General features: G+C 41.3%; 1 protein-coding gene across 1 annotated transcript; it reads right to left on the bottom strand.

Annotated features, from left to right (window-relative positions):
* Positions 1-1,057: 1,057 nt before the first annotated feature.
* Positions 1,058-23,114, bottom strand: LOC134196211 (uncharacterized). The gene is made up of 11 exons (XM_062665286.1): positions 22,567-23,114; positions 21,770-21,842; positions 21,623-21,711; positions 12,872-12,930; positions 12,781-12,817; positions 2,782-2,819; positions 2,631-2,724; positions 2,543-2,561; positions 2,357-2,482; positions 2,188-2,275; positions 1,058-1,139 (listed from the first exon to the last, which is right to left on the bottom strand). Exons 1-11 carry the CDS (start codon positions 22,927-22,929, stop codon positions 1,058-1,060), a joined length of 1,068 nt encoding a protein of 355 aa, XP_062521270.1. The 5' UTR covers positions 22,930-23,114.
* Positions 23,115-24,525: the final 1,411 nt, after the last annotated feature.

The following is a 24,525-nucleotide window of genomic DNA, read 5'->3' on the forward strand; positions in this document are numbered from 1 at the left end:
TTCACGTAAAGCTGCCGTTTGTCGTAATTTTGCACATTCCGAAGGTCAACGCAGTACGTAACACTAGGAACCAGCTGCCAAACGGGTCCCGACGAGATCGCATCAAGGTGACGCACAGCCATGTCTAGAAAACAGTGAGTTTTGAGTTGTTTCAGAATCGATCGTGCCTACTAAGCCTAGCTTACATTAAAAACAGACCTCGAAAGCGTTTCTTGCAATTTTGCTGCTGCTCGACGTTATAGAAGGATTATTATATAGTGAGGTCTTCCATGCACTAATGTCGTCAAGAAGTCGCCGTACGCGTTAAGCTCGTATTTGAATGCAGATGCGCTCATTAATATTAGACACATAATGCAATTCTGTGTTTTTACGATTTCAATAACGTCTTTAATTAGTTAAACAGTTAGTTAGTTGTTTAGATCGATAAATCTTGCGCAGATCATGCACAGTTGGTTAGAGACGCAGGTATTGGGCGTGGTGCATGCCAATTAAGTTTAATTAGCGTAATGCATGGTTCTTGGAGCGCGAGAAATTGCCTAGGCTAGTAGTAGCAATATTGTACATATGTCATTTCGCATAATTTGATGACAGAATAAACTAAGTAAAAGTGAACTGTGGGCGTGCATATAGTTGTAACTGTTGGTTCAAATTGCAGAGCATCACGTTGTGCACGTGCAGAAGGCGTCCAAGCGTCACGTGCTGGACATATTGCAAAGAAGTATAAAATATACGGCTGGGTGTTCAGATATAAACCCTTGCATGCATGTTCTCGGTACTAAAGAGCAGAGTTTTGGGGTTGAGGTATTTGAGTTGCCTCCGAGAAACGACGCGTGTTGCAACATAGGTGCGCGAGCCTTCGAGTAAAAAATTGTTCGTAACTAGATCATAGAACGAACTAATGCAAAAGGACATATCGTGACTGTTGTCGTGTACGATGTTTTTATATTGTTTGAAGAGTGTTGGTTACCGCCGTAAATTGCCTGCGTTTTGGCGACCGTTGATACGTGATACGTCAGACGGCCATGCATACATTGGTCACTTTCGAAAGTATACTGTACTAAAACGCTATGAGAGGTCCTTCAATTTTCTTCCCTAAACTCGTCTTGACGATTGCGCAAGAGCGACTCAAAACACTAGAGCTGTGGATATAGAAGCAACGTCTACAAAACCCTCAAACTCAAAAACTGTAGATAAAACCTCAAACTCAAAAACTGTAGATAGGCACTTTTTAAATTAATTGCTGCTGGACGAAAGACAATGATGGGCTAGTTCCTCTTGAGGCAGAGTTTGCTCTAAGTCTTCACAATTTACCAACTACAGCAGTGGTCGAGCAGTGGTGTATACGCAGGGAGTTTTCTCTAGTGCCATGATGGAAAAAGATCGATTTATAATTGACAGCCGGCGCAGTTCTACGCTCTTTTTTAATAGCTTATTACCTAATTCTATTTAAGTGTTTTACATGTTAGTTAATTAATTAGGTCTCTGTCTGATCTATTTATCACATTTATATGTACAGGAAAGAGAGGGCTTGCGGCAAGAACTTCATGGCAAAAATAGCAGATAACCTTACATCTTGGCGGTGTGGTTGACTTGTTTGTCAAGAGAAATCTTCGTCATACGACCATAAAGCTCTTAGAGCTCATGGCTACTCTGCATTGTTGCACTGTTTTACAAGTTAATGGAATAACATACCGTGAAAGAAGAAAATTTGCGATTTTGGGGAACATAATTATTTGTGCGCTCACAGGCCTGACCTATTATATTAACTACTAATTACAGTATCTTTACAGTGTAATTACAGCAAGAAAACCTACTGTGCGAAATTTAATAGAGAGATGAGCTGGGGTCACAAATTATAGCAAGAATTTTTCCCTCGCAAATTTTTTTTCAGGGTATATTAGTTCCTATTATTAAACAATTAGTGATGTCATAAAAATTGACGCACAAGCTTTCTTCAGCAATACCCCTGTTGAGCATGACATTAAATAAATTGATACGATTACCATTATTTGAAGTCTATACATATAAGCATTTGTGAGCGTATGCATTGTATGTAGTGTGATCTATTCAATTATACACCATGACATCATTATTAAAAATAACAAATAGAGCAAGTAATCTTTTCCGAATTTATTGCAATTGGAATTAACTGCATTCTAGAGCAAAATGAAATAAAATTTAACCCACCTCTGCTTTCCCCATATTGGCAAAGTGTTTGCATGATCCATGAATATCAAAGTACAACCACCATCCGGATGAAAACATGACCAAAGGCCTACATCAAAAATAAAATAATCCACTCCAAATACAGTTAATTATTGTGAGATAACACGGATTTAGATGTACACCAGCTGACCTCCATTTGGGTTTGCAAAACGAGTGTATACGTTGTTGTCCCTAAAGTCATTCACATAAGCTTCATCAACCCCTGCTGCTGCATTCCACTCCATTTGACCAATATTGTACGCAGCAGTCTTAACTTCTTTCTCATCAGACAATCCAGATATACCAGCTAACGTAAATGTAAATACGCGATCAGTACCTCTGTCAGCATGCCAGTTCTAAGAACAGTCAAATCAAATGTGCAATTAGAAACTAAATTGATTCAGATTTACAGCAAATATAATCACCCCTTCTCCCAACTTCTCATTGAGAATTCCTTCAATAAAGTCACGTGGAAGAAAATCAAATTTGTCAACTCCATCCTCAACTACTCGTAACCGCCTAATAAGAAGACACAGTAATTCTAAAATTCTATGATCTAAAAAGTCATTCATTTACCCTGCTTCCTTAGAATCATCAAGTCGCATTATGCCATTCTAGAATAAGAGTAATGCGACCATTATTAACATCAAGACTGAACTCTGTCTCTGTAGCATATAGCAGCAATTGGTACTACAATAGAAACTACATGCAAAAGTATATCAACTACACTGAATGACATATTGCACATGCACTAGCCAAGAGCCAAATAACACAACAATCTCAGATAGCTGCTACATTCAAGACATCCAGTCATCACTCTGTACTAATGATTGATAATGTCATATTATATTATATATAGTAAAACGGTTTCAAGTGCCATAAAAATGTGATAGGATCAGAATTTGTTTACCAGATCTCTCTGAGCATTTAGATACTCATTCCTAAAAATACCGCTTCCAAATATATGACAATTAATGACTCCATTATGATAGAAATTAAGATACGTATCCAATTAGTACTAAACATTACCACACAACAGTAGTATATAGAGTATCAGTTCTAAATACACCTAGCTTCCAACGTTTTTACTTATCGTCGAGGGTGAGCACCCCACTCAGCGCACAAGACTTGATCAGCTATGATATTCTGTCCTTGGTCACAGAAATATACCCTCTCTTGACAGCAGGAGCGTTAGGAAATTGCACCTTATTGGAAAAATAAATTCTATGGTATATAAGTACCCCCGTGCGGCTATCTGTCCTGGTGATAGAATTGTGTGTCCTATAATAAATAAATTCTATAAAAATAAGCAGTGGAAGCATTAATCAAACGGTTGAACAATCTTCTTGCTATAAGGGTTGATTACTCCTCAGCTGTATGCGCGGATGGAGAGAGTATTGCTGTAATTGAGTCATATGGCTGTGGCTATACCTGTCCCAGCTGCATGTGTGAAACCATGCAGCTCAACGCGAGAAGGCCACTCCGCCACAGTGGAAGCTAGCAAATGCCTCAGGCAATAGGTAACTTCCTCTGAGGTTAGCATATCAATGTGCCAGAGGATCAACATAATCCTCAAACCTTCTTGACAGACATAAATCCATCACAAGGTCATCAAGGATCAAGGAGATCCTATCACTGCACAGTGTAAAATCCCAACTGGCTCTAGAGGTTCGTCTTTACAAAAAGACTCCCAGATGTCTTTACAAGTGGCAGAAACCCACAATCAGGAGCAAAATGGAACCCCTTCTTGTAGACAACAAGATCACAGAAGCACTGGACAAGCTAGGGATCTCAACATATCTTGCAAATACTGGAAAGGTTTACCAACAAAGAAAGCGGACGGATAGTGGATGGCATTGTAAAATATTAGCTCCGCATTGCATGTTACCATGCATTGCAACCTTCTATATGCATTGGGGTTCAGATACATACATACATACATACATACATATACATGTATCATCCCGATTTCCTTAATGGGAACCCAGCTGTTTTTGAAAGCAGTGTCCGCAATTCATTGCAACAACATTTGTCTGCGCTGCTGCTATTGAGCCGATCCGTGCAGCCAGAAATGCTGTAGAAATGGAAAAAGATGAGAGATACTGGTTTAATGTGACTCAATGTGGAGCACATTTCTTTCACATCTCTCTACAAAGTTTGGGATAATGGACTCCGACCAGTCTTAAGACTATGAAAACTATTGCTTTGAAATCAACGACATTCACTAGACTACTTTGAATCAAGCTCTTCAAAATTTTTCTGAACAGTTATCGGGTAAACTTTAGGAGTACAATGCAAAGTCAATTTTAAGGAGAGTTGCACAGTGGGTAAATCCCACCGCTCTACATCCTGCTGAATCTAATCTATCATTTAATATTCTAGCATTAAACTGCCAAAGACAAACAGATAATTGTTCTATGTTATGAAGTGTGAAGACGACATGATTGATCCCGTTGTTTCAACTTGGCTGTCGTCTCACACCAATCCTCCAGACATCCGGGTCTTGACATGTCTCTTAGCAGCGCTCAATTGCCAGAAACATACAAGAAGGAGTCAAATAAACGATCCTCTAGTCTAGGCAGTTCAGTTTTAATTGACAACGTAGTCTTGGAAGGAATCAAGGCAGCAAAAAATGTCTCATACGATCCTACTATGATGAATCTTCCACATTCTTCAGTACCATGAACAAAATTTCAACTCTACCAATTTATTCAGTTGTACATCTTCCAAAATCCATCCCGCTTTGTTTGCACAAGTTTTAGCACGGGAGATACAGTATGCGTTTCGAGATGGTGTTTGGGGCTTTGTTCAATTGCACATGCTTGCTAAGGCTGTACTACATGTTCCACAATGTGGAGGACAAAAGAAACGACATATTATCAAGAATATTTTGATTTCACGAATCCATCGATGGCAACAAGGTGATCTTTTGTCTTTGTGGCAAGAAGCTGAAAGACTTGAAATATAATATTTCTATTTCAAATATCTCTACTGCTCAAGCCAGTGTTCATCGATCACTGAAGTTGGCTATGGAAGGGTGCTACGGTAATGCAATGAACACTTTCAAGTCTCACGGATGTGCTCCTAGAGATGATCAATCAGCTTTTACTGAATTGAAATGTTGCCATCCTGTGTACGAGTTTCCTGATTGGCCAGAGGACATTCCATCATCTTTAGTTGTTGATTCTCAAGCTGTTTTGAATGCACAAAAAAGAGGCATTTCCAAGAGGTACTAGTCCCGGATTTTCTCAACTCCGTGCACAGCACCTCGATGCCATCAAAGCACTTCTGTTCATGGCGTTCAAAATTTGTTTGGACAATCTCACTGTTTTGACTAATACACTGTTGGCTGGCAAACTTGATCGAAGAATTGCACCTTGGTTGTCAGGAGCTCCCTTGACAGCTTTACACAAGAAAGGAGGTGGCTTTTGACCAATAGCTGTAGGCAAGACCATCCGTCGCTTGGTTAGTTGTGTTTGCTGTATGTCAGTGAGATCCTGTCTTCCTGACATTTTCCTTCCTTATGATCAAGTGGGTGTAGGTGTCCGTGGTGGCATGGAAGCTGCAATACATATAAAGAGATCCTACATTGCTGCTAATAGTGACAGAGAAGACTTCTGTTGCGTCAAAGTTGACTTTAGAAACGCTTTAATGAATGTCACTGTGCTCGTTTCTTAACCCGACTAAAGAAAACTACCAGAACTTTTTGGTTATCTAAACGCACGTGAATCACACGAGGAGGCGTGAATCACACGAGGAGGCGTGAATCACACGAGGAGGCGTGAATCACACGAGGAGGAGCTTTTGCCGGAATTGCTCCGAGAAGAGCCTGGTCGCTTTTGAGAACGTCATAGTGACGTGAAACTCCAGATCCGGTTTCATAGCTTGGATAAGGCTAATTCAATTAGCTAAATATGAAAGTTAGTTGAGTAACACGCGACATCACTTCACGCACTTGCTTGTTTTGCGCAAAGTAGATAATTGACATCATCGTTCGCTTCTAGTATGTATCTAGACAGCTCAGCCATGTAATATTCTGCAGTGTCACGACTCCTCTTCAGCATTTAGTTTCACCAACAGTGCCGCCTAATCTAGATCTGCAGCTCGGTAGTTTGAGAAATGAACTCATTGTATGCGGTTAGTATATATGTAGCAATCAGAGTCCATGCATTGAAACAAGTCGTACGTAGTACATAACACATGCAACTACGAGTCAACTCTACACTTCCTGAACATGATAGGTCCACTGCACTGCTGTTTTCCCATGCCTAGATGTTTCCAGTTCACCGTGAGGAGAGCCAATATCATACAAAAGAGCTGCTTGCTGAGTCAAAAGTACCGTCAGATAGACTGCATTAAGCAATACACGCCAATCTGATCACGACGGGGACTCCGTTCCTGTCTGGAGAGGTCAACAAGTGGTATGCCACTGCTTTGATGAACCATTGAGTGAAACAGGGCCAGCAGTTCTCACACCATTCCCCCACAGACTATAGATGTCAGAGTAGATGTGCAAGAGTGGTGAACACTGCTACATCGGTTTCAATTTGCGCAAACCTGCAGATGAGTTCAGTAGAAAGAAACGTTGCTGGAGAGTGTAGGTTCAGTGAATCAGTCCCATGTAGGCCATTCCTGGGCTCATTATTCACCCGCACTTTGTCTATCAACAGCTTCACTGGCTTTCATGTTCAAGCGCTCACCGTGAAGGGCTTCCTCTCCACTTCATGTATCAAACACAATAATATTAACGGGCTCTTTAGGAAATCGAATTAGCCTTATCCAAGCTATGAAACCGGATCCGGGGTCCCATGTCACTATAACGTTCTCGAAGCGACCAGGCTCTTCTCACACTGGAGGAATTCTGGAAAAAGCTCCTCCTCCTCCTCCTCCTCCTCCTCCTCCTCCTCGTGTGATTCACGTGCGTTTAGCTCAGCGACTGCATGGAAGAGCCTAGCTTACAAGGCTACAGTAAACGTATCATACTGCTGGTGAACTTTGCTTTGAAGACTTTCACATTACAGCAACCACAGGTGTCCAACAAGGTGACCCGCCGGGCCCACTTCTGTTTTCTTTCGTGGTTCTACAATTTCTCAACAATCATTGCAGTAATTCTGATCTAAGTCTACAACTTTGGTATCTGGATGACGGTACTTTCATTGGTACTCGAAAGTCGATTGCTGAATTTGTAGATTGTCTTGCCATGAATGGTCCTGATTTCGGTCTTCATCTTAACTTAGGAAAGTGTGAGGTGTTCTGGCCTTCGGGTAATCAGTCTTTTCCTGAGTTACCATCTCAGAGCATGTGCCTCAGAGAAGGGATTGAGCTGCTCGGTTCTCCAATCTATGGTACAGAAAAATTTGCTCAGTCACATCTCAGCAATCTGAACAATCCTCAGGTTGAACTGCAACTATTACGCAGTTGTCTCAGCATCTGTAAAATTAATTATAACCATCTGCTCCGTACGGTACCCCCTGATCTGCTAATGGATGAATTGACTCGGTTTGACCTGTCACTAAGGCATTTATTAGAAAGAATCACGCATTCTTCCATTCAAGACAAGTCATGGCTTCAAGCCACGATGCCAATCAGATGGTGGTTTGGGCCTTTGAGAAGCTTCAGTTTCATCTGTTTCAGCTTTATTGGAAGCTGTAACACTTCCAGGAACCTTACACAAAGTTTTCTTCAACAACTCAATGAATCCTTGACCACAAAATCCGGAATTATCAGTGTCAGTGATCCCATTGGTAGGAGAACGTGCAGCACACTTTTGACTCTATAAACAACTTGGGGAAGAGTCTCTAATCTTACTACAGTATCACAACAGGAAATTCAGTCACACACCCATAAATGTATACTTTCTTCTATCAAAAGAAAACGCGAGTCTTAGAGAAAGAGCAAGATTAAACACGGTTGCTTCTCCTCATAGTGGTGATTGGTTGCTGGCAATAGCCAACCCATGACTTGGCCTCAGCATGTCACCACATGAGTTCGTGCTTACAACAAGAATATGGTTGGCACCCTATTTTTCCATTCCCTCCTAAGTCGTTGAAGTGTACCTGTGAAACCATCCTTGACCCTCATGGAGACCATCATCTATGCTGTGGTCATGGTCACCTCAGAATCAAACGTCATGATTCTTTATGTGATATCATTTATCACGCACTCTTGACAGACAACAAGAATGTTAAGAGAAAACAGCGTTGTTCTGGAAATGTTGAAAGTCGTCCAGGTGATGTTTCCACCCAGACTTTAGTGAAGGTCAAGCAGGTTTTTTGATGTGCCGGTAAGAAATAGTCTCTTGTCTACCTTCATAACCATGCAGTGCTGCTATCAATGCTGGTGAAGCAGCTCAAGCAGCAGAAACTTCAAAAGACATTCGGCACAAGGCTCTTGAGGTGACTGCTGGGAGATCCTTCTTTCCCTTTCAGTGGAGACTCTTGGTCTATGGACACCTTCAGCTTGAAGACTCTCCAGTCTATCTCGCCCAAGATCTCTGAAATCAGCAACATCTCCTCATATACAAAGAATAACTTAATGCAACAGCTATCAATAAAACTGTGGGCTTTTAATGCTAGATGATATTACAACGTTTGCATTTAGAAAGAGTACATTTATCTAGTTGGGACTTGCCTACTCTCGCTAGCGTAGTTACTTCACTTCGGAGTTTGTTGGGTTGGGTTTAGAGTCAACATCCACTACAAATCAGGTCTAGTTGGAGTCTGAGTCCATGATTTTTGGAGAAGCTGAAGCATACGCTCGTCTACTCAAACAACTCGAAGATTGCCCTCCTTCATTTAATCTCAGAACATCATCACAACGCAATATATAATCTATCAACTCCATTCTTAGCATCATCCTTGAAAGAGGTTATAACTCTTCAGGATAGAGCAAGATTAACTTAAACACCATTGCCACCACTCATGCTGGTGCTTGGTTGCGAGCATTACTAAACGGTGGCAAACCCAAGCCTAGGCCTTGCCACGTCACCACATGGATTCGTGACTGGAATACGGATTTGGCTAGGAATCCCTCTGTTTCTGCTTCCTAGCTCTATCATCATTGAAATGTGTTTGCGGTCAAACTCTTGACCCTTTTGGTGACCATTTAGTTAGCTGTGGTCACAGACCTCTCTGGATCAAACGCCACGATGTACTTTGCGAAGTGATTTAACACGCTCTTCTAATGAACAACAAGCATACGAAAGAGAACAACGTTGTTCTGGATATGACAACAGTCATCCTGGTGACATATTTCCTCCGGATTTTCTTCTGGGTCACCCCGGCTTCTTCCATGTCAGTAGCCAACAGCCTGCAGCCTGCAGCCTTCATTCATTATTAAAGCGCCAACAACGCAAGAGCTGCTGCAGAAGCTGCAAAAGCTTGCAAAGACTCACCGTACATGCAGTCTCAAGATTCTACACTCTATAGTATCAAGAATTTGTGCAATGAATCACATGACGTTTCAAAGTCTTTAAACACCTATTACAACAACTACCTGTCAAATTATGGTCATATAACGCTAGATTGGTTTTACAACATTTGAATTTAGAGATAGTAGATGTTTGTAGTTGGGACATGCATACTTAAAGGAGAACTCTCACCAAAATCAACTATTTCTCAGATGAAAGCTGTCACTTCATGACACAACCCTTTGCAACCATTTACTGCAGAAGTTTACCGTAACGAAGAAATAAAGCATTGAAATTACCTGCGTAGGCGTGCTTAGTACCCGTATGTGGCATATGCGTACCTCTGATTGTTGGTTAGCAAGGAAGACCAATATCTGTGCACATGTCAAGGTAAGGATTGTGAGACATATGGTGTCAAGTTGTGATTTATTAACTAAAGCAAACTGGGACCCGAAAGTTATCACGCAAGTATCGAACGTGGCAATACAACCTCAGAAGGAGAACCTTCTTAGATTAGCTCATAGATCATGTCTCGCTGAATTTTGGGTGTGTTAGGAGCACTTGGTATGGTTAAACCTAAAGTAGTTACCTCGAGAGAGTAAGATTTGTGTACATTTGGTGAATCATCTGAACAACTCGTTGCCGATTCTCTGCTTCTGTGGCTGTCTGGACCGTAGGTTTCCTGCAGGAAGATACCAGGCCTTGTATCTTTCTTTCAACAAGTTTTAGTATTTGGTGAGAGTTCTCCTTTAAGTTGTTGAAGATGTTGGGGTGGGAATGTTCATGTATGTAATAAAGAAACATTAGAAAAAAATAAAATATATATGTATGTATGTATGTATGTACGTATTTATGTATATGTATTTGTTGTCATACCAAAAACGTACCGTACCATAAAGCAGTCAGTAAAATACACAGACAAAAAGAAGATAGAATACACGGTAAACTATTGTCACACAATAAACTACATGTCTTCAGCTCATAAAATTTCAATGTGCACAAAGAGAATGCAGAACACATGTTCTTTGTTGCAGACCATCTTATTGCAACTATGCAGTGCCTGATGAAAAAACAGCAACTGTTCTCGTTAAGTTTTCACTCGCTTCCACAAACCATGTAGCGCACCTTTCTCTGATTGAATCATGACTACACATTCCAAGCCCAATCCTTACGACTTTCCTCCACGTTATATCTACAGTTTAACATGTAAATTTCTTGTCAAAACACCACAGATGACTTCCATAAGCCAGTAAAGGAAAAAACTGTCTATTCACAATTGTCCCCCATGTTCTCCCTTCCTTACATGCTCGTCCCAATCTTTCTGAAATTGTATTTGTAGCAGCAAAAATTTCCTAGTTCTCTTTACATAAATGCCATCACCACAAACAATATTGAACAAAACTCCTACTTCCAAAGTAGTTGCGAACAAAAAGAGCTATTCAGGTAACTGCCATGTTCAGATAACTGGCGCATTCAGAAAACTGACATCTGACAGTACCTCCGTAAAAATGCTGACTTGTACTTCAGTAAAAATGATTTCTACTTCAATGGAAATAAATTTTACTTAAGAGGAATACAAAGCTGGCACACATATTGTAGCTGCTATAGGTTCTCCTAAAGATGTTGAGGTACTGCATGCAGGCACGAGGCACTATGGGAAAGACTTTTACAATATGGTTATGATGAATGAATTAAGCAAAAGACCATCTTTCGACACCAAGAAAGCAAACAGCAATTGAACATATGTTGATTCAAAGGTTTAGATCTGATTAATAAGAAACGAGAAGTGCACATCATTTGAATGTGTTCTCAAGTAAAAAGAAGATGCGCCGATTAGCCCACCTTTAATGACAATTGTTGTGAGAGAGAGAAAGCAAGGACAACTTTATCAAGAATAATATGTATGGAAAAGGACTTACTTAAACAACACAATCAGAACAAGTTCTTCAGAAGAGAAACTTATAAAGTGAGTTTGATAAAGTGGCAATACAGCCTCTTGATATGATTGATTTGTTCTTGGGTGAACAAGATATAAGCTTTAATTTGACTACTGAATATCAATAAGCTTGTTAACAAAGACATCTCTAACTCTTGAAATTCCTTAATTTCATCTTCACTTTCAATTCCTATATAGCTCTTCTCAACATGATGAAGAAATTCTAAATAGGAAAGTTGAAGAATGATAGCTAGAACAACTATAGAGAGAATACAGATCCTTCAAAGATCCCTATAAGCCAAGACAACCTAAACTTGTGCTACAATTAAACAATTGAAATTATCCAAACAGTTTGAGAAAACAATGATCATGAAGTGTCTCAAAATTGTTAAGAAAACAACTACAGTACGTGCTTCTCCCTGGTCTCATCGCTGTCAGATAGTGTTCGATTCTTTACAAATAACAAGGTAAATTGCCCTGTATCTAGACCAATTTAAACTCTATAGTTGATCTTCTCGATCCACTATAGGAAAGACCTCATCCTCGTTGCCAATTTGTCGTGTATCCTCGCTGACAATTTTTTTGTCGTGTATTCAAACAACAAAAGCAAAAAGGACAAATCAACTAAATACCCAAACACTACACCAGTGATCGTCATTCGTCTTCTTTCTCTTTCTGAACAACCAACTTCTTCAATAAAAAAAAAGGACACAAACACACAAAAAAGAAACAATTCTCCTTCCAGGTGAAGACATATGAGCTTTAGACGTAACTAGTACTTGAGCAATGAAAACACCAGTACAGAAACTATTACATGGGTTTGAAAATGTGTTCAGAAAAATGTGTACTAATTTAATACAAAAACATCATTTTGAGTTACACACACCTTGAATTCAACAACACAACGTCAGGATATTAAAGTGCCCTGGTTATCATCAAACAGAAGATTCACTGTAATAAAATTTAATTTAGCTCAGTCTGAATTGTGATATACACTTCAGCCACTTGCCCTACTGTTCATATCCCAAACTAAATTTAGCGATCCCAATACAAACTTCAGATGGATTGCAAACTACACTCACGAATTCATGACAATCAATGCGCAGGTATCTAAAACCAACCATTAATTTGTGACTTACAAGAAAATTCTAGCACATAGTAGTAAAATGTTACATGCAATCAGAATATAGAATAACACAAAATTCATACAGAAATTAAGTCAAATAAATACCTGGACATCCAAGACAGCTTGTACATCTACTGCTGACCTAGATGAGAAGTACAAGTTATGCACTAGGCAAAATCTAAAACAGTTTACGTACTTGGACATAGCAGCAAACCGAAGAATTCCAACATTAAAAGAAAATTTTCGAATAAAAACCTATAAAAAAGAATTCATAAAAATACCATACAAGTTTGTAGAAATACCACAATATATAAAAGTACCATACAAGTTGATCTACAGTATATCGATGACTACACACCACCTTTCGCATCAAGTAGAGTACACCATTATACTAATTGTTATGACAAGAATGCAAAAATATTTATGTAACAAACAAAAAAGTAGGGATGGCTTTGCACTTTAAGCTAGTGCTTGAGAAAGTTACCTGCTCCAGTAATTAAGATACTCTTTGAATGGTATTCCACGCAATCTGTAAGAGGAAAATGGGGTCAGAGTGTCTCAGAAGTGTTTGGTGTGACAAATGGAGTGAGGCAGGGAGGTGTGGTTTCTCCTGTCTTTTTCAACATACTTATGGATGACTTGCTGACTAGAGTGTGCAGAAACCTGGATTTGGTGCAAAACTGGGTGGAATGCCAGTTGGCTGTATAGCATATGCAAATGACCTTACTATGATTTCCCTAACAGTCAAGGGTCTGCAAACCATATTGGACATTAGTGAGAAATTTGTTCATGAAACCAGCTATGGTTCAACATCAAAAAGTGTGCAATTTGTGTGTTTAGAAAACGAAAACTCCTAAGCCTTTCAATCCTGAATTCACAGTGGTGGGCAGTATGCTTCTTGTCAAGGCGTCTTTGTGTCATCTAGGGTGTACTTTGAGTAACGTTAAGGATAATGATAAACTATGCAGCTGTGAATGCAGTTGCAAGAAAATTGGAACAAGTTTGCAAACAAGAGATACTCTGGACAACAATCTTAGCAGACAACTTTCCCAGTGCTGCAGACAACTTTCTCAGTGTTGCCTTACAAGGAGCTCATCTGTGGAATCTTGATAACGGAACGGTTAGACGTACATTAAATACAGCATGGAGAAATGCAATTCGCAAAGGTTTGGGTATGAAATCATGTGATTCAATTCATGAGACATTAGAACGTTGGTTCAGAGAAGGTAGTGAAAACTTAATAATGGAACATATTCTTTTCTTACATAGTGCTCTTCACAGTAAAAGTGAAGTTGTTAAAACTGTCGCTTTGTGCTACCAATTGTCTGGAACATCTGCAATATTGAGGTCTGTCAAGGCCAGAATTGGTCTAATTCCAGGACTGTGTTCTTTATCGTATAAAAACCAAAATAGCATTAGAATGAATGGCTTTTTGTTCGTAGTTAGCGTAGTTTCTGTGTATGTGTGTCCTTATGTGCTATTGTACCGACCCAAACTGGGTACTGTACGATAGATTTTGCAAGCTGTAGTGCAATGAAATCCATCATTATTGTGTCGTTATGCCTCTCTATGGTGGGCAAGTGAGGTCTTTACCGCATCTGGGTGCCCACCAACCCGGCAGGTAAGCTCAGCAGGGTACATGTTTCTGTGTAGTCCACATGGCGATCAATGACTGGCCAATTCAATATCCACTGCAGGCATTACGATAAATACAAACTCAGGAGAGCATGCCTAGTGAATATCAATGACCACCAGAATACCGCTGAACGTCATCATCAACAGACCGTTCGCCAGATCACAAAAACTCCCCAATGACTGAAACAAGTCATAGTCTCATGGTCAAAGCTAGAGAAACATGAGAAAGAAATACACACAAGTTTCATAATTTATTATTATGATGTTGTCATTGTAACATACGGGACTTGGGTAAATGGTTTGACTGATATATCCGGGGTTAGTCAGAATACCGGTTGCAGCAGAGCAGACGCCGCGTTGTAATTCTAGTTGTTGTTATGCTTTATTAATGTGTTGTGTTGTGTTCTATCGCTATACTCAAGCATATTACATTGCTATACTCAAGTATACTACATGGTACCAGGAAATGGAGCGTCTGAATCCTCCAGAGCATCTATCGTTGGCGAGAAGTAGAAATTTGGCCATGACGTGGAAGAAGTGGAAGCAGCGGTTCAAAATTTATCTAGTAGCTTCGGGATTGAAATCTCAAGCGGGTCATGTGCAAATGTCGGTGTTCTACACGCAATTGATCTGGAGGCTCTAGACATTTACAATACTTTCGTTCTTGGCTCTCAGGAAAGTAAAGACAAGTTTGAACACGTTATGAAAAAGTTTGAAGAACACTTCATTCCAAAATGTAACATAATGTACAAAAGACATTGTTTCTTTATGAGAAATCAGATGCAAGGTGAGACCATTGACCAGTATGTTACTGAGCTACATACATTAGAAGACGTGTGAATTCGGAGCTATCAGTGAGTCATTGGTAAAAGACAGGTTAATTTGTGGAGTTCTGGAGTCAAGATGGAGAGATTGGTGAGAGAGATGGACTTGACATTAGAGAAAGCAGTGGCAATATGCAAGGCATCAGAATTATCCCAGTTTCAGTAGAAAGAGTGAAAAGCAGATCCACAAGTACGACAAGCAACCTAGATGCAGTTAGGAAAGAAAGTAAAAGTACAGGAGACCGGCAATTAATCCAAGATTGTCCTAAGTGTGGAAGAAATCATCCAGAGAGATGTCCTGCCTTCACAAGAAATTGTTTAAAGTGTGGACTACGCAGACATTTTGCAAGTAAATGCAAGAATAGTGAGGCACAAGTGCAGGAAATGATGATGCAAGAAAAACAGCCTACTGAAATGTTTGTTAGTGCTCTAGGTGGCTCAAAGTCACATGTGTGGTCTGTCTTTGAGAACTAGTGGCATTTATAGTAAACTTTAAACTAGACACAGGAGCTCAAGTTAATGTCTTGCCTCGGAGTGTTGTAGACTGACAGCTAAACCAGTACTGGAACCGGCTAAAATTAGATTAATGTCACATGGGTTATCTAGACCACTGCCAGTAGATGGACAATGCTTGTGTCAGGTGGAGCATGGAACAACTCACCATTCGCAGTTCTATGTTGTGCTGGCAACAGCTGCACCAATACTGGGACTGAATGCATATCAAAAACTGGGACTGGTCAAATGAATTGCTGAAGTAGATAGAAATGACAATCAGATTGTAAAGGACTCAGTTCTGAATAATTATTCTACTGTGTTGGTACTCCAGGACTTCTAAAGATCATGCCTATTAAATTTGATTGAAAGAAGGTGCAGTTCCGTATTCACTTTTTGTTCCTCAACGCGTAAAGCTTCCGCTGCTGCCAAAATTAAAAAATGAACTAGAGACAATGTAGAAGATGGAAATTATTCAAGAAGTGGTTGAACCGACAGATTAGGTTGCACATATGGTGCCAGTTCTCAAGAAGAATGGTCAAATAAGAGTGTGTATTGACTTCAGTGAACGATTCCAAATTCCTGTGGCAGAGGAGATTTTTGCTAAGATGCAAGGTGTTTTACAACTCTAGATGCCGAATCAGTTTTGGCAGATTCCTTGTTACTAACAACGTTTATTACACCATTTAGACTTTCCGATGTCTGAGATTGCCATTTGGCATTGCCTCTGGTCCTGAATTTTTTCAGAGAGTGATGAGACAGATTTTGGCAGGGATAGATGGCTGTGATTGTTTGTTGATGACATCATGGTACGAGGTGTGAATGAAGAAGAGCACGATCAATGACTGAGGCGTCTTCTAGAGAAATGTAAAGCCAATGGATTGAAGTTGAATGTAAGCAAATGTCAAATTTTTTGGTCGTGGTTTGTCTAACGAAGGTTTGAAGACTGATCCAGATAAGATTAGTGCAGTAACTTCACTAGAGAGCCCAACAAAATAAAGATCAATTGTGCACTATTTCGGGGATGTTGAGTTATTTGGCCAAGTTTTTGCCTGAGTTTGCTCACAAAGCAGGTCCACTGAGAACTATGCTTTATTGGACCTGGACAGTTAAGCATCAAAAAGTGTTTGTCAGATTTGAAGCAATTGATTGTTCAAGCACCAGTTTTAGCATTTTATAGTGCTGAAGCTAAAACAATTGTCTTAGCCAATGCCTCCTCGTATGGTCTGGATGCTGCATTGCTGCAAATTCAATCAGATGGAAGGAAAGCACTGGTTATGTATGCATCAAGAACGTTGACAGATCAAGAAAAAACATTTTCACAAATTGAAAAAGAAGCATTGGCTTTGGTTTGGGGATGTGACCGGTTTGAATCATTTCTGTTGGGTCGAGATGAACCATTTACCATTGAAACAGATCAGGTAGTCACTATTTTCAACAGCAAGACTTAGATGAAAGTCATCCACAAATTCAAAGTTCTAAAATGTGAGTATAAAATTTAACTTTCAAGTTGTCTATGTTCCTGGGAGAGAGTTGCAAGTAGCTCACGCATTGTCTAGACGACTACAAAGTCCTGCTAATGTAGATAGCATGATGGATGAGTTGATAAAGGCGGTCGAGGAACATGTTGAGGGAATTAGAGATGCATTGCCAGCATCAAAAGATGGTCTACTGAGAATCAAGGAGGCAACTCATCAAGATTTAGATATTCAAGAGTTGAGCAGGGTTGTCAATGCAGGATGGCCGAATCGGGTTACCTAGGTTGTTGCTGCTGTTTGTCCGTTTCGGAGCCATAAGGATTTATTGACTGTGGTTGACGAGTTAGTGTTGAGGGAACATCAGATAGTTATTCCCAAGTCTATGAGAAAAAATATGCTTAAACTGGCACATGATGGACATTGGAAATAGTAAAGACCAAGAAACAAGCAAGACAGTCAGTGTGGTGACCGCAAATGAATAGCCAGTTAGAGTTAACAGTTTCCAACTGTACAACGTGTGCAAGATATGCAAGTGAGCAGAGGAAAGAGCCACTCTGTAGTACTCCAATGCCAGGAAGACCTTGGGAAAAATTGGGTGCGGATTTATTTGAAGTGGAAAAGATGCATTTCTAGCAGTTGTTGACTACTACTCGAGGTATCCGGAAGTTAAACAGCTCACTGGAACAAATCAACGGATATCGTATTAGCACTGAAGGGTACTTTCCCACGATTTGGGATTCCCAATGTACTGGTCACAGATAATGGACCACAGTTTGTGAGTGAGGACTGGACTTTAAAGGCGCCCGCTCACGATTCACCGTGCACGTGCAGACACACTCACGCAAACTTGAAAATGTGCCACGATTTCAAGTTGTGTCCTAATGAAGCAGAGCAAGCAAACATCTTGGGGTGCACCATGTTCTACGACATCCAGTCTTTATTCCTAGTACAAAGAGAAATGCGAATCGCATTCTTGTCCGCCATGGCAGTTTCGCTCCTTGTACTTGACATTTTGAGAAGCTAACGACAAGTCTGTTAAGTTTTTTATCGACACACTACCATTTGCAATCTTGAAATAGCTTGCTGTTGAACAATAAAGCGCTTTCTCAATCGTTTTCTTGTTGCACGTGACCCGGAATGGGTGGATACCAGAGCATCGCAAAGAGAGCTTATCACAAGACTAATAGTAACCATCAACAGGTACCAGAAGAAGCTGCACAGCAAACCCCGGTCAAGTCTGAAGAACATAAACCCCGGTCAGGTCTGAAGAACATAAAGAAACCCGAACACAATATAGACAATTAGTGAAAACTCCACAGTAGAGGAAGGACTGTAGGTTTGAAACAAGGAGAGATGTAATATACGGGACTTGGGTAAATGGTTTGACTGATATATCCGGGGTTAGTCAGAATACCGGCTGAAGGAGAGCAGACGTTGCATTGTAATTCTAATTGTTGTTATGTGTTATTAACGTGTTGTGTTGTGTTCTATTGCTACACTCAAGTATATTACATTGCTATACTCAAATATACTACAGTCATCACCCTCTAAGTAGGGTAAGTGAGGTCCTTACCCTCAACTGGGTGCCCACCAACACGGCAGGTAAGTCCCAGAGAGATACATGTTTCCGTGAATCCATATGGCGCTAGTAACTGGCTTATCGATCATTGACTGCGTCTGCTATGAGGATTTTGCCAACTCTGACAGCAAGCCTACTAGATATCAATGACTACCAGGAAAGCACTGATCCTCACTGCCAACGATCCCTATGCCAGATCACATAAACTCCCCATTGACAGAAACAAGCCTTCTCTCACAGACATAGCCAACTAGACAGTGAAAACGAACCAACAGACTCGTTTCATCATATTGCTGTTGCCACCCGGGATTAAACCCTGGCCATCATGGTCAGAGATTATTATTGTGTCGTTATGCCCCTCCATAATGGGCAAGTGGGGTCTTTACCCCATCTGGGCGCCCACCAACCCAGCAGGTAAGCCCAGCAGGGTACATGTTTCAGTGTAGTCCACACGGCAATCAATGACTAGCCAATTTGATATAGATTGCAGGCATAACGGTGACCATGAACTCGGTACAGCATGCCTAGTAGATATCAATGACCACCAGGAAAATGCTGAACGTCATCGTCACCAGACCGTTCGCCAGACCACAGAAACTCTCCAACGACTGAAACGAGTCATTATTATTATATATCATTATTATTACATTGTCATGCTCAACCAGATCAGCCTGGTTTGTAAGGTCTCTTGTAAGCACTGGAGGCAAAATCTATCTAAGAGGAGCTTAAACCATCATGGCTGCGTAAACAAAAGACAAGACTTCACGTAGGATCCGACTGGATCCAAGAAGCACAGCTTTCTGTAAGTGCTGCAGGTTGTGATGACCTGCAATAATGTCCAGCCACAATGCAATACCTGCATGCACTGTGCCCAATGCTCCCAACACCACTGGAACAACCAGTGTCCGACACTACCACATGCGGCGTACCTCCACCCAAAGTCACTGTATTTCGTCAACTTCTCAGCCTGTTTCCTGGCAATGTTGCCATCAGCAGGACAGCTGATATCAATAAGAAGACAAGTGTTTGTCTTCCTATTTCTAAAACAGATGTCAGGACAATTGGCACCAATCTCCCTAGCAGTAGGGATAGTTGTATCCCACATCATAGTGATGTCGTCCGTCTCCACAAGCCGATCAGAATGATGCCGGTACCATCTGCTCTCCACTAAAACCCCAAAATGATGAAATATGTTCCAGTGGATAATGGAGGCCACCTGATTGTGTCGATCACTGTAGTCCATCGGTGCCAAGGCACTACAGCCTGCCACAATGTGGTCAACTGTTTCCAGGCCTACACTGCACAAGCGGCAAGTGGGACTGACATCTCGATGCAAAATGTTGCGCTCATAATACCGAGTCCGAAGAGACTGGTCTTGAGCAGCAACAACCAGTCCCTCAGATGTAGCAGGAAGATTCGATGACTTCAGCCATTTGTAGGTCTCTTTCATGCCCACAGGTGGTTTGTCAGAGAGACGGAGACACTGACCATGCATAGGTTTTCTGCTCCAGGACTGTACACGAAAAGAGAACCGCTGCACATGCGAAAATGTTTCGCATCTGCCTGAGGAGCTTGCTCAAAGGCACCATCACACAGGATGGTCCCACTTCCAAGCAGGCTCTGCGACTTGTTGTCCTTAGAGAGACTCCCCTGCAGCTGTGCAGTAAATTGACAGGCCATGCGTTGGATCGAATGAGAGGACCTCCTAGCATCACACTCCTGTACCATTTGCATGAACAGATCAGAGCTGTTATGAAGATAACAGTCCAGCCCAACAATACAAGACTGATACTTCAACTCGATCTTTCGTAACCCTCGACCGCACTTGGTGCATGGAGCGTACAGCCAGTCAACGTCTGCTGCAAGATGGTGGACACCATGCATAGAGAGAAGTTTCCTCGTCCGTCGATCAAGCTGCTGCAGGTCTGTGGTCCTCCAATGAATGACACCAAAACCGTAAATGAGAACCGGCAGTGCAAATCCGTTGATGGCCAGAATCTTGTTCCGACCGTACAACACAGTCCAAAGAACAATCTTCATTATACAAAAATACTTGCAACGAAGCGTCTCCCACATAGTGCTGTGCTGGATACCGTTACTCTCTCATCCATACCTAAATACTGTAGACATGACCCGGTTCCAAACAGTTGATGTGTTGTGATGCCTCTCCATGATGGGCAAGTGGGGTCTTTACCCCATCTGGGCGCCCACCAACCCGGCAGGTGAGCCCAGCAGAGTACATGTTTCTGTGTAGTCCACACGCCGATCAATGACTAGCCAATTCAATATAGATTGCAGGCATTACGGTATCGAGAACATCGGGACAGCACACCTAGTAGATATCAATGAACACCAAAAAAGCACTGAATGTCATCGTCAACGAACTGTACGGCAGACCACAGAAACTCCCCAACGACTGAAATGAGTCATCGTCTCATGGACAAAGCTAGAGAAACATGAGAAAGAAAGACAGACAAGTTTCATAATTTACTGTCGTCACTGGGGTTTGAAACACCAAACCATGGAGTGGTAGCCATTGTCGCTAACCTCTAAGCCACTATTACTATAGTGATAATAGATCAGTCTGGTTTGTAAAGTCTATTACAAGTACCGGAAGCAAACCCTCCATCACGGCTGTCTAGAAAGAAGACATGACTTTGCAAAGGATCCGAGTAGATCCCAAAGCACTGGATCCAAGAAGCACAGCTTTCTGTAAGTGCTGCAGGTTGTGATGACCTGGAATAATGTCCAGCCACTGTGCAATACCTGCGTGCACTGTGCCCAAAGCTCCCAAGACCACCGGAACCACCAGTGTTCGACAATGCCACATGCAGCTTATCTATTATGTCAGAAACTCCTTACTTCAAATTATTATATCAGAAATTCCTTACTTCAATTATACAACACCAACAAACCAAAACTTTTACCATTACTTTCACCTGATTTAGTTCATATTCATTGCCATGTTTGTCCTTTAGATTCAAAGGCAGTTGATAAACTCTTTGATCAGTCATTTCAAGGATAGTCTCTACACCACAAAACTACATCAATAACTAGAATATATTTAGAAATGTTATCTAACTCACCGGCGTTACAATGTCTTTGTTCAGTAGTAGAAACTGTTCTCCCATACCCTTCAGACAAGGGTCCAATATGAGCCTGCAACAACAAAAAACTGCAACACTACAATACCCACAGAAAACACAATTTAATCCAAAACCCAGCCAGCAGGTTAATTAAAAACTTTCCAATGATAATTGCTACTATATATTTATATTCTGTTTGCAGTTGCAGTTTACATCCAGATTACACGACTTGAGCTACAACTTGTATATCTACATTCATACACCTACCCAACACTTCCTCAAAATTCCAAAATAATGCCAAGTCGAAAACATTTGGAATTAAATTGAGAATTTGATATTAGTACTGTGCAAGACTACTTTATAGCTTGTTGACTGTACACTTTACTCCATTAGCTTGTAATTTTATAACTGCGCATACCATTAACAAAGTATAAAATCAACTCTCTTCACTTGGGTAATATGTACAGTACGCATAAACAAATTAATTCCAGAAGTCAATCCCAAGATCAGTGTCTTAAGTGGATATGTATGGTACCCATTCTCTGCTCTTCCCCAGCTGCAATCAATTATCTTATTAAACATTCACACACTTGTAAAAATCCTCCACAATAGAAGACTAGAACACTTATTAGCCTTAATTCAATTAAACTAAAACTATTTTACATGTGTTCTCTTTTGATAGGTTGATAAATTTCTACTGCTGTAACAGTGCATGAGCCATGTGGCAACCATCATCGATTCCCATTCAACACTAGTATAAGTAGCACTATGTTTCTCAGTAGATTGAGCAAGCTTACAGACGTAATCTCTTCTGTGCTCAGGATCTCTTTGAACAACAGATGACCATCGTCACCAAACAACAACGCAAAACTGTCTCCAGTACTACTGGTCTGTACTCTAGAACGCCCTTCATCCGACAACGAAAACGGAAAAATGAGATGCAGCTCAAGAGCGTCCACAGATCCAGGAAAGTGGTCTCCAGTCCAAGCAGCATTCTCAGTTTCTGGCTGCCTAGCTAATCCACCGACAACGTCTTGCAGGTTTTTCCAACGACTTCCGGCCCTAGACATTCTCGCTGCAAATGGTAAAGCACCGTCCACGGCGGTACGCACTTGTAAAATTGGAGTAGACGCGGGACTAGCACCTCTCGAAGCAGCCATCTGCTTGGAAGTCGCTGAGGGTTGCCGAGAACCGTTACAGCTAGGACTGTAACACCGTGAAGTTTGCGAATCCAGCCTTGAGAGTATGTGTTGCCTTTGCCTACTCAAACGCTGGAGAAAGACACATTGTCCACATGTGTAGAGGGTGTGTGTACTCTGTCGCTAGGAAGTGACGTCAATATCTAGAGGACTAGAGTCCCGGATCTGATCTCAGTCATCTCGGTCACTCGTTACCTGAAAGCTGTAGAACCCAAGAAGTGAGCTCATACTGTGACCGAGATTATGTCACGTAGGTCGATCACCTTTCTCACCGCCCTGCAACAGAAAAACTGAAGAGACAAAACCGGCTATTCAGTGGCCTAGACATCAAAAGCGAACCTTTCAACAGACCAAGGGCGTCACGTCTTAGGGGCTAGAGAGGGCGCTAGCCCCCCCACTTTTTTAGGGCGTGGCTTGCTATATTTTGAGTCAATTCTATTTTCAACGTTAATTAAACAGAAGTGTAGCTTGTCTTTAGCTAAATTAGCTGATTCAGCATAGACTGTAGTACTACAGAAGAATTTAATATATATGACGCCATGAATTACGTCACATATCTCAGCTTCAAATTTGCGCCCCCCCACTTTTGGGACCCATGTGACGCCCTTGAACAGACATGACTAACGTCTTGTAGAAACGCGATGAAAGCGACTGAGACATTATCCCGGATGTCCGAGCATTTGTCTCTCAGATTTCACGTTCTGCCGTAGCAACAGTACGATGAGCAGTAACATCACCCCGTAGGTATAGTACTGTAGCCAGCGATGATGACTATAACATTAGCTAAAAAGAACGCCTCAGCTCTGCGTTTGAAGAGAGAAAATCACTCGAAATCAGGTGACCGAGATTATGTCCTGTGAGTCATCTGTCTTCTTCGTTGTCTGCGAGAGTAGAGGGTTGACATGACAAAAGAACAATTTGGCGAAAGGAAGTCATATAATGAGCCTATCGACAGAGATGACTTACGTCTTAGACGGAGTTGTAGAAACGAGATGGCAAGCACTGACCGAGATATAATACTCTGTGACCGAGAATAGGTGCGATCAGTTTTCAAGTTCTACAGCAGCAGCGTTACGATGGATGCTGACGTGACCCGCTCTACCTAGTTGCTATCCAGTAGGACTATGACTCTAGCGTAGCAGCTGGGTCTGGCTGCAGCTATTTAGCAGAGAACGAGTGACTGAGATAGACGATATTGGGGGGGAGGGGGGCGGGCGGAGCTTCTACAGCATGCGCAATGTCGAGGGTAACACGCACCTTCGCCAATCTTGCTGTACACAAAGTCCACGTTTCTGGGTCTGCTTCTGAACCGTAGATCATCTTGCCGTTGACTAGGCTTTGTAAGTAAGTTCACTACTTACTATTTCGTGCATCTTGTGAGAGACTTTGCCTGCGTAGAGACGCGTAGGAAGCCATTTCTTGAGTACGGCTTCTCGAGGGTAAGAGACCGTTGTTCACGCTGAAGTCGTCTGATTCACACTCTGAACAGATGAACGTGGAGTGGAAAGACAGACTACTCATTTCTTAGTGATGGAAGTTTTGTCAGATGAAGATTTT

The sequence above is a fragment of the Corticium candelabrum genome, chromosome 21 (genome assembly GCF_963422355.1).
Source record: "Corticium candelabrum chromosome 21, ooCorCand1.1, whole genome shotgun sequence".
Classification (NCBI taxonomy): Eukaryota; Metazoa; Porifera; class Homoscleromorpha; order Homosclerophorida; family Plakinidae; genus Corticium; species Corticium candelabrum.

Coding starts and splice junctions, on each gene's coding strand:
- LOC134196211 (XM_062665286.1), bottom strand. CDS start 22,929: ATGGCTGCTTCGAGAGGTGCTAGTCCCGCGTCTACTCCAATTTTACAA. Junction 21,712..21,769: donor ACAAAGACATTGTAACGCCG/GTGAGTTAGATA, acceptor TTTGTGGTGTAG/AGACTATCCTTGAAATGACT. Junction 1,140..2,187: donor CCAATATGGGGAAAGCAGAG/GTGGGTTAAATT, acceptor CTATATCCACAG/CTCTAGTGTTTTGAGTCGCT.